The sequence below is a fragment of the Hydra vulgaris genome, chromosome 09 (genome assembly GCF_038396675.1).
Source record: "Hydra vulgaris chromosome 09, alternate assembly HydraT2T_AEP".
Lineage (NCBI taxonomy): Eukaryota > Metazoa > Cnidaria > Hydrozoa > Anthoathecata > Hydridae > Hydra > Hydra vulgaris.
In genome coordinates this window covers 53,908,266-53,927,225 of record NC_088928.1, presented here as the reverse complement: position 1 = coordinate 53,927,225, position 18,960 = coordinate 53,908,266, and the positions used below count along the sequence as shown (strand labels likewise).

At 29.8% G+C, this 18,960-nt stretch overlaps 1 protein-coding gene across 1 annotated transcript in view; it reads left to right on the top strand.

The window, feature by feature from the left end:
* The window catches only part of LOC136085581 (uncharacterized), a 212,984-nt gene that overhangs the window by 162,728 nt on the left and 31,296 nt on the right, over nucleotides 1-18,960 (top strand). Inside the window, exon 17 of the mRNA XM_065806901.1 lies at nucleotides 4,075-4,110. Within this exon, the coding sequence (XP_065662973.1) occupies nucleotides 4,075-4,110 (36 nt within the window). The remainder of the gene's footprint in view (nucleotides 1-4,074; nucleotides 4,111-18,960) is intronic.

Here is an 18,960-nt window from a genome sequence, read left to right as displayed (position 1 = left end):
ATGTTTGTCTTTTCTAGTGTAAGTGTATATAATATATATATGTCTAGGTATTTACATATTTATTTATGGTCACACCGCACGCATCCCTCACCACCCTTATGAGATCTCTAAGAATGATGGAGCTGTATTTAAAACTTGGATAGGGATTGGGACTTTTGGCTTTGGTAGTGTAGTTCTATTATATTGCAATATTGACTAGCGTGATATAGAGTGCAGGCAGTGAAATCTGTTGCAAGGACACGCCCTTGACAAATGGCGTTAGTACAGGTCTTGGGCTCTCCAAAACGTTGGTGATTACAATTTATTCCTGAGGAGGGGGATCACCATCCATCCACTACTTATTTCTAATTGGTTATTATGACACCAACATTTTTTACCCCATACACCTATGATTTTTAGCACTTTGTGAGCTTTATATTATAAATTTATAACATTAACAACATTTATATATTTTAATGTTACACAGGTGGTTATCAGTTTTCAAGTTATTATAAATACTTTTACTAACTACTAAACAGTTTAGGCCAATAGTACCACATCTATTAGCAGTAAATAGTACAAACATATATTAAATAAATAAATAGTACCACATTTAATATTTTTTCTTTTTATATTTCTTGAACTATCATTTATTATCATTTTTACTTATAATTTTACCATCTACTTATTTGATTGTTTTTGTATTGTGCGATATTTTTAGTCATAGTAGCCATTAATAAACTAGCAGAGTAGTATAGACTTATTTACTCAGACCATTGTCTTATCATTTGCTAAGGATGTCTAGAGCGTGATTTATGGTTGCTCCTCTCCCTGAGTCATGAAACTTTGTTCCTCCTACTAAATAGTCTTTACATTCATTTAAATTTTTTACCTAAACAACATCATCTACAATTTGATTATATTATCACATCATATACAATCTTATTTTATTATCTACATAACTAAAAAGATTTGTTGGTCACTTTTTTTTAAGGGGCTAACAGCAATTATTTTCTTAAGTTATTTTTTTAGGACAGTCTAATATAAATATATATATATATATATATATATATATATATATATATATAATATATATATATATATATATATATATATATATATATATGTATATATGTGTATATTTATATATAGGTATGTTTGCTTTTGTCCATTGGGTATAGATAATTTTTGACTGACTAAGCAACATTTACTGATCAAAGATGAAAAAATATCCAGAAGGTCTAAAATTCTATTGCATGCAAAGAGGAAATGTTTTTTGGTGCAGTATGAGTTTTGTAAATAAAAAGAGAGTAGCAACAAGCGAGATAAGGCAACAAAAGGAAAAAATGAGATATGAAAAATAAATGACAATGAGAATTAATAAAACAGATGATGAACTTTCGTTCCTGACATCTTTAGAGTTAGAAAAAAATGAGGAGTGACAGTCCACTTAAATTATGTAACAAACATCTACATTGTCAACATAAACAGCTTCATCAACAAACAAAAAAAATTTGATTGTTTTCCAATCCCCTTATGTTGTAGATACTTTAAATTGTATTCTCAGACTTCCTAGACTTTCGAGCTGTATTGTTTTTTTTTGTTGGAGCTGTTGCACAAGTACTTGGCTATGAGATTTCTGAAATAATATTATCACAAATATTAATTAGACAATCCAAAATAAAAGAAAGACAACAGGCTGCTACAATGATGAGAAAAAAGAATATTTTTTGACATATCCACTAATGCTGCGTTGAAATGGCCTAATATTGTTGATCTTATTAGGATGGTAAAATAAACAGTCTTATTAGGATGGCAATATCCACAAGTTCCGTTAAACAAATTAAAGGAACTTGTGGATAGCTGTTTTCATTACAGGGAAAATCTATTCCAATATTAAATAAAGGAACAGAAGAGGTTCTAGCATGTGTTGGAATGCAAAAACACAATGCAATCCAAAACACAACCAATGCATGTGTTAAAGTAGTTGGGATATGGAGTCTGCAAGATTAAGGGCTTCGTATTCTGTGCAACTGCAGAATTCAAACGTTTCATAAGGGTGCATGACTTATCATTCAAGAAGTTTTGGGAACTGAAATGGTCTGGACATACAAGATACAAGTTGCTCTTTTATATGTTTTTATAACTCTGTTTTGTTTAACTGAAGGTCCACCAGCTGCACTATTCAAGCGGTTTCAGAAACAATGGCCATCAATAAACCAAGATGCTTATTTAACAGTAACTGATAAACTGTTTCAGGGTCTGATCTTGAAAAACAAAGAATTCTCGTCTTTTTACCAGGTTCTTTTAAATTGCAGTAGCTAACAATTATTAACACTTTTAAAATTTATTTTTTGAGGAATTTTTGTTTCTTGATGGATGCAAAAGCAACAAGAATTTTTTAGCACTCAATCCAACACATCATGCAAAATAGATTGCAAAAACCATTTAAAGCTGAAAATCTTTTTTTTTTCCAAGACTCTTTCCATGTTGGCTGCTAAATATTACAGATTTGGCAGTTTGGCAGTCTTGTTTATGTCAAAAAGTTGATTAAAACCACACAAAACTTGTGCCCTTATTAATGTCTTCTAAATTTTGCCGAAACTGATTACCTATTCAATGAAGACTGTTGCTAGCAAGACATTTGAAGCGTTTTCAAGGGACTTCTGGTCTCTCAATGAACATCTGGTTTGCATGGCTCTTTTAGATGACAAAGTGACAGCATCAATTAATGAAAAGGCGGGCAAAATCAACAAAAACCAGCTTTGGCAGACACCCCTTGGCATGTAAATTTGAGAAGTAAAATAAAGCAGTAAATGTTGGAGGATCTGGTTCATGGAAGAAGGCAAACAGAAGTTTCAGAAATTCCTTCAGAAATCACTAGAACAGTGGACATCTGCTCCAGTCTTCAAGAAGTTTTATGAACTAGCTGCACATATGACAGCAGAAAATAATGTAACTTAACTGGTGATCAATCTTATTGAGAAAGTACAATAACTCACAGAAATAATGGTTGCAAACCATTGAAAGGTTTTCCTAACTCCATCACTAAGACATCACTTATGTTGTAGGTTATCGATTGCAAGTTAGTTGACCAGTTATATAAAAGTATCATGTCTAATCAAAAGTTTTACACAAATAAAAGGCACAATAAAATTTTTTTTAAATGAACTCAATTAGTTAGTTTAAGTTTTAGGATTGGTTGGCAAGATCAATTTAGAAATAAGTATATATTAATTTTTCCGGAAAAAAAAAGCAAAACATAATTTTAAGTAACTTCGAATATTTAAATTGAAATTTTTTTATCTTACAAACTTTATGAGACAACTTTTTTCAAATTCTTCTTAAGGTAGATACAATTTAGACAAAACTAAACTTTAAAAATAGTTTTCAGTGTGGGCCCTCATTAAGACAGCTAGTGGTAAATAGGAAGGTTTATTCACCTCGACCCTGTTTTCGGTATATAATTTTATTATCTAGATTATATTTTCAAATATCTTAATAATTTACAATTTTAGTTTTAGAATGAATTGATTTATATCTAATTTAATTTATATACCAGGCTATACCAGGATGCAACTAAAGAGTTGTTTATCATTGAGCAATAAGTCAGATGGGTCATAGCTCTTATAATATATAAAAATGCTTGTATAAAATAATTAGGAATTGGATTGGATAAGTTTAAATAAAGATAAAAAGTTATATGCATATCACAGGTTTACCGATGATATCAGTTGGAAAGTGTCTAAAAAGTGCGAACATCCTAACCATGAGCAATTAAAACAAATGAAATTAGCAACTACATAATCAGTTCCATAACAGTGTTTACATCATTTATGACCATGAACAACATAATTCTATTATTTTTTTTATTTTTAAACTAATTCACTATCATAAAGGATACAAACAACCACTATCAAGTTGGGAATTTCTAGAAAACAACTTTTTTGCTGACTACATGTGATCGTTGACAACATGTAGTCATCAAAATAAAAATATATATATATACACAAGGTTTTAGTTTTTATTTGTTGTATTTTTATAGTGAAAAATCTTTGATACTATATTTTAAAACACTTATATTTTTTTTATTAGATAGTGTAACTCGACCAGTTGTTATTCTTCCTAAAGGTATTTCAAACATTAATTTACACAATTTTAAACTAACATTGTTTCTTTATTATACTAATTTTTTTTTTTATATTGATTTGTATGTAAAGTTATAAAAGTTAATTAGTTATTAAACTAATTATAAACTCTGACATAAATAATTTATTTGTTTATATTTGAATTTTGCCACTCTATATACAAATTTGTCAGCATGAAGATGAAAGATTTCTACCCAAGGTCCATCACAAAGAAAATCACGGAAAGAGTCCTAGTCAGCTCTAATATAGTTGTAAGACGTATGATTCAGCTGATGAAGAAGAATTAGATAATAGTTTTAGAGACATAAATCTGTGATCAGAAGCACCTAAGTGTGAATGTGGAGTAACTGAGCATTGACTATGATCAGAAACAAGTCATAAGTTGAGTAGAAAAGGTAAATGATTCGGAGTTGGAAAGTTGGCTATTTAAGTTAGACATAAAAAAAAGCAAAAGTTGTGGACCATAACGCCTGCTGAGTCACTGACACAAGAGCCAAGCTATTCAGTGTGATGAACATTTAAGTCACCAAGAACTACAATATTGACTGAGTAATAAAGAGAGAGGGATTGGTCAATTTGATTAGAAGTAACATCCAAAAGAAAGCAATCTTAAAGTAAAGGAGAGCAATATAGAACAAAGAGAAAGGTGATAGAGTGAAGCGGTGAAAAATAAAAGCACATAAAAAAATAGACTGTGGATTCAAAACTAGTTTTCTGACGAATGGGTAAATTCTTATGAATGTAAATGCTAAGGCTAAGCAGGTGACTGTGGAAGTCTTTAGGAATGAAAGGAAGATAATAACCAACATTAAGATCAGATAATAAGACAGCCGAACTCAAATTAGTCTCACAAGGATTATGTAGGTCTGGTGAACTTCTCTAGAGATTTGACTCAACAGAAGAAAAGTTACTTTAAAGACCACAAATATTAGTGAATGTTAAATTTAGAGAACTTAGTGATGTCAATGGTTTTTTGACTTTATAATTTTTGGTACTTTAGTCATTTTTAAATTCGTTAAAGTACTTGACTCAAACACATATAGTACTCAGTACACTGTTTAATAGCTCAAGCAATTGGTTCATTACTAATTATAAACCCTCAGCCTTAACAAAGAGCTCCAAATGCAGCCTCCACAATGCGCACCAAAATTATGAACAGGGACACCATCCATGCACAACATAGGACTGTTAGGGCTCTGATATATTACAGCTATTGATGAAGTCAGCCTCTCTGAGAGCTACCACAAAGTTCGGAAACCTGACTACCAGCCGGCCTCAGAACCATAAAACTGAGTTTTAGAGCTGTATCCTCATTAGGAGATAATAGAATAAGCTGCCTAGTCATAAAAACAAAATAAAAAGCAAAATCCATGCATTTAGTCAAGAAGATTCAGCACATAACGTCCTAAACTCAAAACAATGTATTATAATTACATCTGCGCCATCCTAATAAAAAAAGAATGGGTGCAAGGCTTGTCAACAGATAGAATCTGTTTACCTCTTTGCCTAGGAGGTCTTTCACAAGACAGTAGCCTAATGCATTTATTGTCTACCCAACAGGAGTATTTTTATCGAGACACCATCTCTTGCTTTTACTCAACCAAGTAACCCAAGGCAAATGGTGTTTCAAGTTGGAGTTAATTTCTTCTAGCCATTGCCTAAAAAAATTGTCTCCTACAAGGCAGCAGGATATAAAGCAGGTTGTACTGGATTACATGTTTCCAGGTGCAGGATAACCTTAAAGTGTAAATTATACTGTTTTTAGGGAGAAAAAAAAACCATACCATTTTATGCAAAAGGTAATAGATTTATTAATGCCCTAGATAAAAAATTTAAATAAACATTTATGTTAGTCTTGCCCTCAAGAAGCTTAAAATAAGCTGATTTTAGTCATTTTGAGGTCATTTTTTTTTCAGATGTATTCTTTGAGGGCAGGGGCAGAGTTATTCAATGATGCTCAAATTTTTTGGGCATTAGTTCAATTATATTTGCTTCTAATCTATTTTTAAATATATAAATATACACACACACACACACACATATATATATATATATATATATATATATATATATATAAATACACACACACACATATATATATATATATATATATAAATATATATATATATTTATATATATATATATACAGTGATGGGCACAAACTTTTTTATTATAGTTTAACTAAACTGCTAAAACTAATAAAACTTTAGTTAAATTTTTAGTTACAAACTTTTATTAAAAGTAGTTAACTTAAACTAATTAGAAATAGTTAACTAAAATTCAACTTTTTTTCGCACGAACTAATTTATTTCAAATATTAAAAAAAGTTCAGTCACTAGTGATCAAACGCGATCTTAGAAACAGTAAGTGGTCCAAGGTTTCATCAGCCAATATTCATCTGCGAGATGTCAGCACTTGCCCCGCTGCACTGAATAAGCGCTCAACTGCGGCTGAGCTAGGTAATGTGGAATTGCTTTTTTTGAATGCTTCAGCAACTATTGGAAATGCTAGCAGACTGCTAACTTCATCTGACTTTGACGACAGGTAACCATTAACTTGATCATGAACCTTCAGATGTTAAATCCATGTTTCTAATAAAGCCATACAGATCATCATCATCATTCCCTGATGTTGTTTCATCAGCACTTGATGTTGATGCAGCTGAAATTGAACCAGATGTTGCAATACTGCTGTTGAACGGCAACACATACGAAAGCAATAATTGTCTGTGTTCTAATCTCTCATTATCGGGAAGAAATGCTAATTTAAATTTGGGATGCAACATAGTTGCAATCTTGTACTCATGACTGTTAATTAATTCCCCAAATCTTTCATTTAAACCTTTAAGGAGCGCATTCACCAGAGGCATCACGATTGGATCTGAACAAGTAGCCAGTTTCTTCTCCAAACCCATTATCGTTGGTATGAGATGTCCCATACAGCATTTTTTCTCCCCTTCTAACAGTTTCATTGCATTGACAACTGGTTTTATCATGGATACAAATGCCGTTAGGAATGTTATATCGACCTGGCTAATTGGAATTTGGCCGAGAGCTCTCTGACACTCAACAACTTTGTCGAAACCAATTTCGACAACACAAGCCACTGAATAATACTCACTGCACCATCTGGTACATGTCGGTTTCAAGAATGTTTTTCCGGTAATTTCCTGAACAGTATTGTTCATTTTAGGGCTCCTAGAAACAGCCTTTGACAGGGCTTGCACCTTAGCCATAGCTCTGTCATATGATCGTTGATAGCTTTTATCTCCTCGAGCTGATAATGCATCTGAACTAGCCACTAAGTTCAGGGAATGATTGCTGCAATTTTTATGTGGAGGCGATGTTATTAGTTCATCACTTTCATTGTCATCTTGATCGTCGTTTGTTTGTTGAAGAAGTTCAGCAACATTTACATGAATTATTTCCTAAGCACCAGCTGCAGCATTGTCTCCTTCATCTAATTCGTCAGTAGTGGTTTGAAATAAGGAGAACGCTTTTGTGAAGTTTGCGGCATTATCCGTTACTACGTTTTGAACTTTTGAAACAATATTAAATTCACTAAATATGGAATACAATATCTTGGCGATTGCCTTTCCTGTATGCGCTCCTTTAAAGCGACGACAAACTAAAAATGATGACTCCATTTCTAATGTCTTAGATTGAACATAATGTATAGTAACACCCATAAACGACCTTTTGTGACCACTCCATATATCTGCAGTGGTTGAAACCCAACGTGCTTTTGCCAGTTCAGCTATCAGTTTTTCCTTTTCAACTTCATAAATGTTGATTAATCGTCTGCCAAGAGTTTTACGACTTGGCAGTGTATACTGTGGCAGTAACAATTTACAAAATTTCTGAAATCCTCCTCGTTCAACCATAGCTAATGGCTGCATATCTTCAGCTAGCATAAGCACTAGCTGATGTTTGAATTCACTCTGACTTTTCCTAGGCATTGGCAATAAAGGTAACTTGAAAGCTGCATCGACAGTTGCTTGTTTTTTGGTTGAAACTGAATAATCATGAATGTCATCATTGTTTTGTCGCTTCTGTCCTCGCGTCGCTTTACAAGCCTCATAGTTTTGGTATTCCTTAGAATGATTGGCCTGCAAAAGGAAAAAATGTGTAAAATAAAAATACTGTAGCCTCAGTACCTGTATTTGTTTGTACTAGTATTAAGTAAGTAAGTATATAGTCTATCGTTGTCATTCGTTGCTATTTTTATTTTTATTTTTTACTATTACTAGTATTAACTATAGACTACTAAAACTATAGTGATAACTAATAATAAACTAAGTTTAAGTATTATTTTTTATTAATTGTACTAAATTAGATAGCTTTTATTAATTGTAATTGTATAGTACTTACTCTGATGTGATCGAGAAAATTTGTTGATGAGTTTATGTTTCCGCTAACCATTTTATTGATACAGTATCGACAACTAGCCCTAAAATTTTTTTCATCAGGTTTATCACTTTTTAGTTTAACATCTTTGTAGCACATGTTCACAAGTAAGCTGTTCATGTTATCAATAACAATAACAGATTATTAGATTAACAGTTTGAATTTATGATATTAGCAGACCAAGCGGAAATGATGTTGAAAAGTCCAGTTCATGCACTAAATAAATAAATACATAAAAATTGTAATAACAGAATCCTTGGAGTCCTTGGTCAGGTGAGTGATGCATAGAAATTGAACGATTTATTTGGCGATATATAAAAAATTTAGTTAATAAAAATTTAGTTAAACTTTTTCAACTAAACTAGGAAAAAAGTTAGTTAAACTAAAAGTTTAACTTGAATAAAAAAATTTAGTTTAACTATTGCATTTAACTAAAAAAAAGTAGTTTAACTAAAAGTTAACTAAAAAATTAGTTAACTAGGCCTCACTGTACATATACATATATATATATATGCCTCACTGTATATATACAGCTATGCATCACTGTATATATACATATATATATATATATATATATATATACATATATATATATATATATATATATATATATATATATATATATATATATATATATATATATATATATATATATATATATATATATATACATATATATGTATATATATATATGTATGTATATGTATATATATATATATATATATATATATATATATATGTATGTATATATATATATATATATATATATATCTATATATTATAGGCCGTGAGGAGGTGGAAAAAAAAAAAAAAAATTATATATATATATATATATATACTTATATATGTTTAATATATACATATATAGAACTCAACTACATATTTTACTATAACTTAACATATGTATAACATATATAAGGTCTGGCTTATCTCTAATCAACTTGCCACACGTGTTCTTGTTCTCATCATCATGAAACCACACACAAAACCGACGTTCTATTAGGATTGATTTATTGGTTATTAAAATTTCATTGATCTGATCCTTGAGCTGATCCCAAAGTGACTCTCTAGGATTCATGTCAGTAGAACTCCCTAGCCATAGGAGTACCTCAATGTAATTTTTTGTCATCCAATAGTAGACCTTGCCTGCCATGTGGCACGGAGCTGAGTCCTGTCAAAAAATACAGGTGCTGTCATGGAAACATTCATATATTTGGAACTTCAAACAGGTTTTGAGCCTTTTAATGTACTTTTCTGCATTCTTTGTGCCCTGTTCAATGTTCAGATGACTTGTCCCTTGGGTGGACATTGTGCCCCACACCATGATCTTTGTGAGTAGTTTTACCATCTGATGAAGGCAATTTTCCCTAAACTCCCCTTCTGGTCTTCTTCTTACAGTCTGAACTCTGTCATCTAATACTTGGATAGTAGACTCATCTGAAAAGATAACATTTGATCAAGCCTCATGTTTTTTTTCTCTATGCGCAAGGGTCGATTTTATGGATGCTTCCTTCATTTTCTCAGTAAGCCGAGGTTTTTTTCTTGAGCAGTACGCACAAAGCCCAGCTTGCAGCAACCTTTGGTAAACAGTTAACCGTCTTGTCTTTACACCTTTATCTTCAAAACAGCAGCAATTTTTCTCCCAGAAGCTTTTCTGTTGGAATGGCACAGCTTTCCAATTTTCCTGTCTGTTCTTGGAGTTGTTTTTCTCTTATTATTACTATCGCCAAATTTTCTAACCTCTTTTAAGCCTCAAGATCCTGACCTTTATCAAGTGCTTTCTTTATTCTGCACACAGATGAGGTCAATACCTTCAATATTTTTGCTACTTCTTTTTGGCTTATTTTTGTATTTTTCAGTTAAACTTGAATTCATCCTATTTTTTTCTGAGTCTCAGATCACTTGCTTTCTAGATCGTATGGTCTAGAAAAAGCAAGTTTAAAAAATTATTAACTTTAAGGTTACAAAAGAAAAGTAAAAATGAAACTGAATATCGGATTACAGGTTAAAATTTGATGTCTTTACACTAGATCTCTGGTTTCCAGCATCAATTATTCTAAAAAAGACTGTTTTCATCTCTAAAATCTAATAACTTGATCAGCACTTAAAGTATATCTATCTATATGTATGTATATATATACAGTATCTGTATGTATATATATATACAGTATTGGACAAAACATTTGCAACCAACATCGAACAATGCTAAAAAGTGTTCCTAATTTTACATGTCTTGAAAACAAAACAAACTGTACTACCACAGCAAACAGTTCAGGAGCCTGGAGTCATAGCATGCCTTGACATGAGCAATAAGCTGACAGGTGACAGCACACAGGCAGAATTTAGTTGACAAGTGCCATTTTGCAGCGGACAAAACAAGTGCAACTTTTTTGGTTTATTCCAGTTTCTTAAGTCTGGTCCGTGTCAACGTCACGGAAGTTTTTAAAAATTAAAGGAAGTATCCATAAGTTTCCAGAAGCATGCAGAAGCTTCCAGAAGTTTCCAGAAGAAGCATCTGGAAGCATCCAGTAGCATCCAAAAATATCCAGATACATTCAGAAGCATCCAGACGCATCCAGAAGCTTCCAGAAGCATCGAAAAGAAGCATCTAGAATCTTCCAGAACAGGTTCACACAGGTTCATTTTACTATATAAGAGACATATAAATCGACATTTAATTCAGTCAGTATATGGAAGTCAATCAGTCAGTATTATCAAGAGAGTTTATCAAAGTGAGTTTTATCAAAGTGTTTTATCGAAGAACATCAATACAACAAGTGAAATACAACAAGTGTTTCATTACATCAATACAGTCCACATCCAACCAAGGCGTTGTGTTCCACAGAGCATTATTGTATCATCACAAAGTAAATGTAACATGGTAAGCCTTGAGAAGCGTGATTATTTATTTTTATTATTTTTATGACTTCAGGTGCAAAAATGTCTCCCGACAGTCTTGGATTGGAACTAAGAAAGAAAATTATTGGCGATTACGTAAGTGGAATGTTACAAAAAAGTATTTGTGATAAATATTGCGTGAAAAAATGGACCGTATCAAGACTATGTTCCAAATATCGTTTTACAGGGAAGTTAGCAGCAGATAACAAAGGTTGCAGCATATAACAAAGGTGGAAGACCGTGTTCCACCACTTCTAGAGAGGATTCTATGATTGTCAGATCCGTCAAGAAGGATCCCTGGATATCATCAGTCAAGATACAAAAGCAATTAGAGCTGCCTGTATCAGACCGAACAATCAGACAATGTGCTGTTGAAGCCGGATTGTTTTCTCGACGCCCTGCAAAGAAACCGCTGATTTCACTAAAAAACCAGAAGAAAAGACTCCTGTTTGCTACATCTCATATTGACTGGAATGTGCAGAAATGGCCAATTGTCCTGTTCAGTGATGAATCGAAGTTCAACATCATTGGGAGCGATGGCATTTGCCGTGAACGTTGACCGGCCGGAAAACGCCTCGATTTACGTTACTGCCATAAGACCGTGAAGCATGGTGGAGGCAATGAAATGGTGTGGGGGTGTTTTTCTGCTAGCGGTCTAGGTCCAATACATCGAAATGATGGAATAATGGACCTTTTCATGTATAAAAATATCCTGAAAGATGTTATGTTACCTCATGCTGAATGAAATATGCCAATAAAATGGGTTTTTTAGCAAGACAACGATCCGAAACACACTGCAAAAGTAGTCAAGCAGTGGTTTTAAGACAACCACCTATCGGTAATGGATTGGCTGCTTCAATCTCCGGATCTCAACCCTATCAAGAACCTGTGGGAGATCGTCAACTGCAGAATTAATCGTGAAGGTGTTCGTAATAAGGATCAACTGTTTGAACAAACTCAAAAGGCCTGGGCAGCGATTCCACAAAGTTTCATTGATCACCTGATCGAATCTATGCCTCTAAGATGCAAGGCTGTGATCAACAACAAAGGATTCGCCACTACTGTATATATATATATATATTTATATATATATATATATATATATATATATATATATATATATGTATATATATATATATATATATATATTTATATATATTATATATATATATATATATATATATATATATATATATATACATATATATATATATATATATATATATATATATACATATATATATATATATATATATATATATACATATATATATATATATATATATATATATATATATATATATATATATATATATATATATATACATATATATATATGTATATATATATATATATATATATATATATATATATATATATATATATATATATATATATATAATTAAAAAGTTCCAGGTAACAAAAGAAAAATTATTCAAACTAATATGAGTAAAATATATTTATTAGTTAAATTTTAACAAATATTTTAAATTTTTCTCTAACACAGAAGGCCTTTCATACGAAATCCTCAGCTGTGTATGAGATTTACAAAATTGTAACTCTTTATATTGAACTTCCTATAAAAGGTTAAATAGGAAGTAATTAAGGTTTATATAAAAAACTATAATTAACAAAAATATAGTATAGCTTGATTCTTGTTGGTAAGGAAATTTCAAAAGTAATGTGAAAATAATTACTTTCTGTTTATATGTTCATTGTGTCATTTCCCTGTTTATGTAGGTGAGCTTCATAAATAAAAAGTAAATTCTCATATGAGAGTTTTAACATTGGAGATAATTTAAAAAAGGTTTATTTTAATGGTAATTGAAAACATGCTGATCAAATTTATCAGAACTAATACCTGTTCTGCATGTGTAGATGTATAGATTAGTTCTTAACCTTAGTTTCTTAGTTTTATCAATGTTGTTTTTTCATCAAATCCATTACATGATAGAAAATAAATAATATTTTTTAAGTTACATGATATTGAAGTTTTAATATACCATACTTTACCAGATGATGTGGTAAAATGGTTAACAAACTGAAGATACATAGTACATAACTTACAGAGTTTTCATACGCATTTTAAAACCTTTCATTCATCGTTAATAAAAACTATGTGTCTTAAAATATTTTTTAGTTCGGGTTGTGATAGTATAATAGAAGTGTTTTCAAAAACTGATTTTAATTTATTAAAAATAATGAATTAAAATCAGTTAAAATACCATGTAGAGTAGTTAACAAATTTTCAAAATTAATATTTTCAAAATTTGTAGTTACAAAAGGTATAATTTTGTTCACTTCTCTTTTTTGAGGTGCTGGTCCCTGTAGTCGAGCTTTAAAAGTTTTATTATTAATTATGTCTACTGGGTAATTGTATTGAACTAAAAATTGTTTTAGTTGTTGAAGTCTGATTCTCATTTTTGTTGGATTAGATCAAAACAAATGATCTGTTTAGCTGTTTATGTAAAAGGTATTTTCCTTTGTATGTTTAAAGTGAACTCTATCGTAATTTATACAAAGCATGGGAATTCGTAGGTTTATAAAAAATATCTGTTTCAATAATGTTGTTATCATGCAGAATAACCGTTATGTCTAAAAAGTTTAAAAATTGGTACTGTGTAGTTTTCGTAGATGAAATTTTAGATTGTCCTTCTGTATATTTGATATTGGGGTGTAAAGAAGTGAGACACTTTAACAGCAAATTAACATTAATTGATTTTAATAAAGCGACAAAACTAACATCCATGAATCTTTTGAAATTATTTTGAATATTCTTGCATTCAATTTTATTGAAGAAATTTGGTAAAACTTTAGGAAATAATTTTACTTCTTGAAGGTATCCTACTACTATACAAGCATACAAGGAGCCATTTTTGTTCCCACAGCTGTTCCAATTAGTTGATTGAAAAACTCATTATTGAAAGTAAAATTATTGTTCTATAAAATAAAATTCATGTTTTCTAAAATAAAAGCTTCCAAAATTTAACTGCTTCTAAACCTAGTTCATGAGAAATACTAGTATAAAAATTAGAAATATCAACACTATATAAAATGGTATTTTGGTACTCCATATTTTTAGGTAGTACTCTAATGAAATGCCAATCATCTTTGATAAATGTTGTTAATTTTGGTAGAAGAGGTGATATGATTTTTTCAACGAGTATAATAAGGCATTGGGTAGGTGAAAAAGAACCTCCAACTATTTCTCTTCCATTTAGATCATCTGAGCATAAACATTCAATATATTCTTTATTAGATTCTTTTATAAAATTTTCTATTGCATTAGATTTGTGAATTTTTGATAACACATAAAAATTGCTAGTTTTCCATTCATAGTTTTTGAGATAAGTAATTTCTTTTTTTGTATTAAAAAGTGATTATTATCCACGTGATTTTTAAGTTTTAAAAAACTTAAAAATCACGTGGATAAATTTCAACATTTTTTAAATTTATCCACGTGATTTTTAAGTTTTTTAAAACATATTTTATCTGGTCCTGCCTCATGGTCCCTTACACAATGTAAAGGCAGCCTATACCATTGCTGAGATCACAGACCACACCATTACGCTCACAGGGTGTTTGACCTTTTCCAAAAGGCAGTCCTGGTGTAACTTTTCTCCTGGGCATTGTTGAACAAATGAGCTTTTGTCCATCAAAATTTGATTCATCTGAGAAGCAGATGAATCAGATATTGATTATTTATATTATTTTAAATTAACCTTTCTGGTTTCTTACAATATTATAAATTATATTTACTCTACTTCAGTCATCAATTGTCATATGCTGGTAATTTCTAGCCCATTACAGTGGATTTTTTTTCATGGCTTTAGCTAAACTTATTTTTTTGGTCGGACAACAACCCATTCTCTTCAGCCAACCTTTTCTAAACTGTCCTTTTGAAGACATTAATTCCTTCATTGTTTATCATTGTAGCTAGTAGAGCCACTCTTTTTTTTCTGTTTTTAAGGCAGATGTCTCAAATTTTACTGTCACAAGATAGAGTAATGATCCTTTTTCTCCCACTTTTGCTAACACGGTCTGGTTCTAGAGGCACATTTGTATCAATTTTTCTTTTAATTCGGTTTACTACTGACTTTGAAACACTTGCAATTGCTACTATCTCTCTCTGAGAATGTGTAGAATGAAGAAGTAAGGTTTTTACTTTACTACTTTTTCTTGAGGTTAAGTCTGGAGACTTGCCCATACTAAAAAAATCAATGAGAGGTGAGAATGGTTACAAATCAGGATATATGCATTAAAATTAGCAAAAATAATAAATTAGTAACTATTGCTAATTGAACTATTAACCAATACTTAGGTTTCAATAGTTATGAACTCGAAAAACTCACAAAAATTGTTCCAAAAATAAATAATTAAAATCAATTTTAAACTTACTCTTACCACACTTTTCAACAATTGACAGCTAATTGAGTAATAACCTAACTTTGTGACACATAGGGTGGACTGACACAATTGCCACAGTTTAAAAACAATTATAGTTATATTAGTAACTAAAATACACAAAATAAAATTATGTAAAAACACTTTATTTGCTTGCAAAAATCATTTAAACTTTAAAATTACTTAAAAAGTAAAGTGTCCCTAATAATTTGGCAACCCACTATGTGTGTGTATATATATATATATATATATATATATATATATATATATATATATATATATATATATATATATATATATATATATATATATATATATATATATATATATATATATATATATATATGTATATATATATATATATATATATATATATATATATATATATATATATATATATATATATATATATATATATATACAACATTTATAATATATACATAAATAACATATATATTATATATATATAAAACATAAATATAATATATATATATGTATACATGTAGAGTTTCACGTGATTAATAAATTATATCTCTTTTTAAAAAATAACAATTAGGAATTTTTTTTTTAAACAATGAGTATATATTCTTAAATGTCTTAAAAAAATAATAAAAGAATAAAAAAATAAATAGAACAAGCTATTTTTAGCTTTTAAAGTAAGAGGAAAAGCATAAAATTTTATATAAGAAAAAGTGCTTAACTATCATTATTTTTTTAATATCTTGTAGCAATCCAAAATTTTAGCAGTTAGTTTTAAATGGGTCAACCGCAAAGCTGGTTTAATATTTTAAAGCATCTACAATTATTTTTTTAGTATTTTGCATGATATAAGCAAATTAGTTTCTTAATTAATTACATTGCATAGCTGACTGGTGGGAAGGAATTGTTTGTTTTTTTCATTAATTTTAATTTATTTTTTTTAATTCTTGTCAATTATTTACTTAAACTAATTGGCTATTTTAAAGTTTTGTTGTAATAAAAAAAAATGGCATCAGATTAAAAAAAATCCAATAAACTTCCTGTTACGTAGCTGACTGCTAAAACTAAATAGTTAAATGTGGCAAATTTTGTTTGTTTTTTTCAATGCAATAAAATGTTTTGCCAAATATATTTTAAACTTCAAAACATTTATATTCAATTAGAAAATGTTTAAAACTTTTAAACATAGCCATATCGTCAATTTGAAAATACGGAATCATTCAAGGAACCAGTTGCTTGCGCATTTCTTGAAAATAAAAAAGGTGTGTATTGTGTAAACATTATAGAACTTTTAAATTCATCATCAATTCCTCATAGCATATGTGTTTGCATGTTACATGAAAATATATGTTATGCTCTTGAATCACTTTTGCGGGGTTTGTATTTTCTACAGGTAAAACGGAAGCTTAATGATTCTGAAATTTATTTGTGAAAAACCAATAAAACAATGTTTCAATGCCGTTTGCAAGGAATGTGCCGTTTATAGTCTTTTTGATAAATTATTACTTCAGTTCAAACAATTTGATTTAGGTGTTTCATGGAATCAGTGGCAGAAACCTCAAGCAAAATCTTATATTAAAAGGTTAACAAAGAAGGAAAAGTTGCAGTTTTATTTTCACATATTAAAATTATGCATGCAAAGTTTATTATTCTTAGTAATGTCAAAAGCAGTCAATCATCCATATTTAAATTAAATATAGAATCAGCAATTCAAAAAGACTCAAATAAGGCTGTTATTCAAGTTGACTGGGCAGAAAATTATACTTGTTTTTACCAAAACGAAACATAAGCAGCTCATTTTATGTCAAAATCACATTTCTTTTTTTACATATGTAGTTTGGCATTGTCAAATTAAATCTTTTGCACTATTTTCTTATTCAAGCAACCATACAAAATTATCTGTTGTTCCAAACATAAAATTATCAAGCTTCTATCAGATGATATTACAGAAGTTCATATTTTCAGTGACAACACAACATCTCAATTTAAAAATAAGTATATTTTAGCATCGATGAAAATTTTAGAACAAAACCATACAATTAAAATGCACTGGTATTTTTTTGCTGCAATGCATGGAAAGATACTTGCGGATGGAATTGGAGCCATAGCAAAACATGTGGCCAGAAAAAATGTTTTAACAGAAAAATATATAATTTCTTGTGCTAGCGATTTGACAATCGCTACAAACAATTTAGAAATTACTGTTATATTACTGAATGAGAAAGAAAAGCTAGAAATAAACAGCTCTCTTGGTTTGAGCGCCTTTTTTAAGAAAACAAAAAATAGCGTTGTTAGTGAACAGCTTTTGCTGAAAAATTCATGATAACAAAGGAATAAAAAATTTACATTTAGTATCTAGACTGTTTAAAAGTGACCGGGTATCTTAAGAATGACCTTTATAAACTGCAACAATTTTTATCATTTCTAAATAAAAGCTATAAATATAGCATGAAATTTGTGTTATGTTTTAATCTAAACTATGATAAAAATACACGTTGCATAGCTGATAGTTGAGTAGCTGACTTCATGGTTTTTAAAAAACTTTTTTTTTGACTTGTAATTATTATTATATTTAAAAAGTTTTATAAATAAAACTTGGACGAAATAATTGCTGATTAAGAAAAAAAAATTTTATGAAAATATAAATGATAATTTAGGAGAAAAATTAATTCAAAATTTAGATTAAAAAAAAAAGCTTTTTTGCGCATTGCGTAGCTGACCACTGTCTTTTAGATCTACTTATGTCAAACTTTTTATTTATCTTGTGTTTTTTTTTTTGAATAACAATAATAAATGATAATTAGCATATAAAGAGAAAAAGAGAAGAAATTTATATTATATTAAGTCAGTTAAATTTAAAAAAACTTGTTGTACACCGTACATAGCTGACCGAAGAACTCTACATATATATAACATTTATAACATTTATATATATATATATATGTATATTAGGTATATGACAAAAAAGCTTTTTTCAAAATTTTAATTTTCCTGATGTTGCATTTAATGAACTTTTACCAATAGATCACTGTTTTGAGGTTTATTTCATTGGATCACAAAAAAACCTCCTACACCTAGCACCTCACCACTTTTAACTTTTTTTGATTTTTTCACTTGATTTTGTTCCCAGTTCTTACTTCCTTATG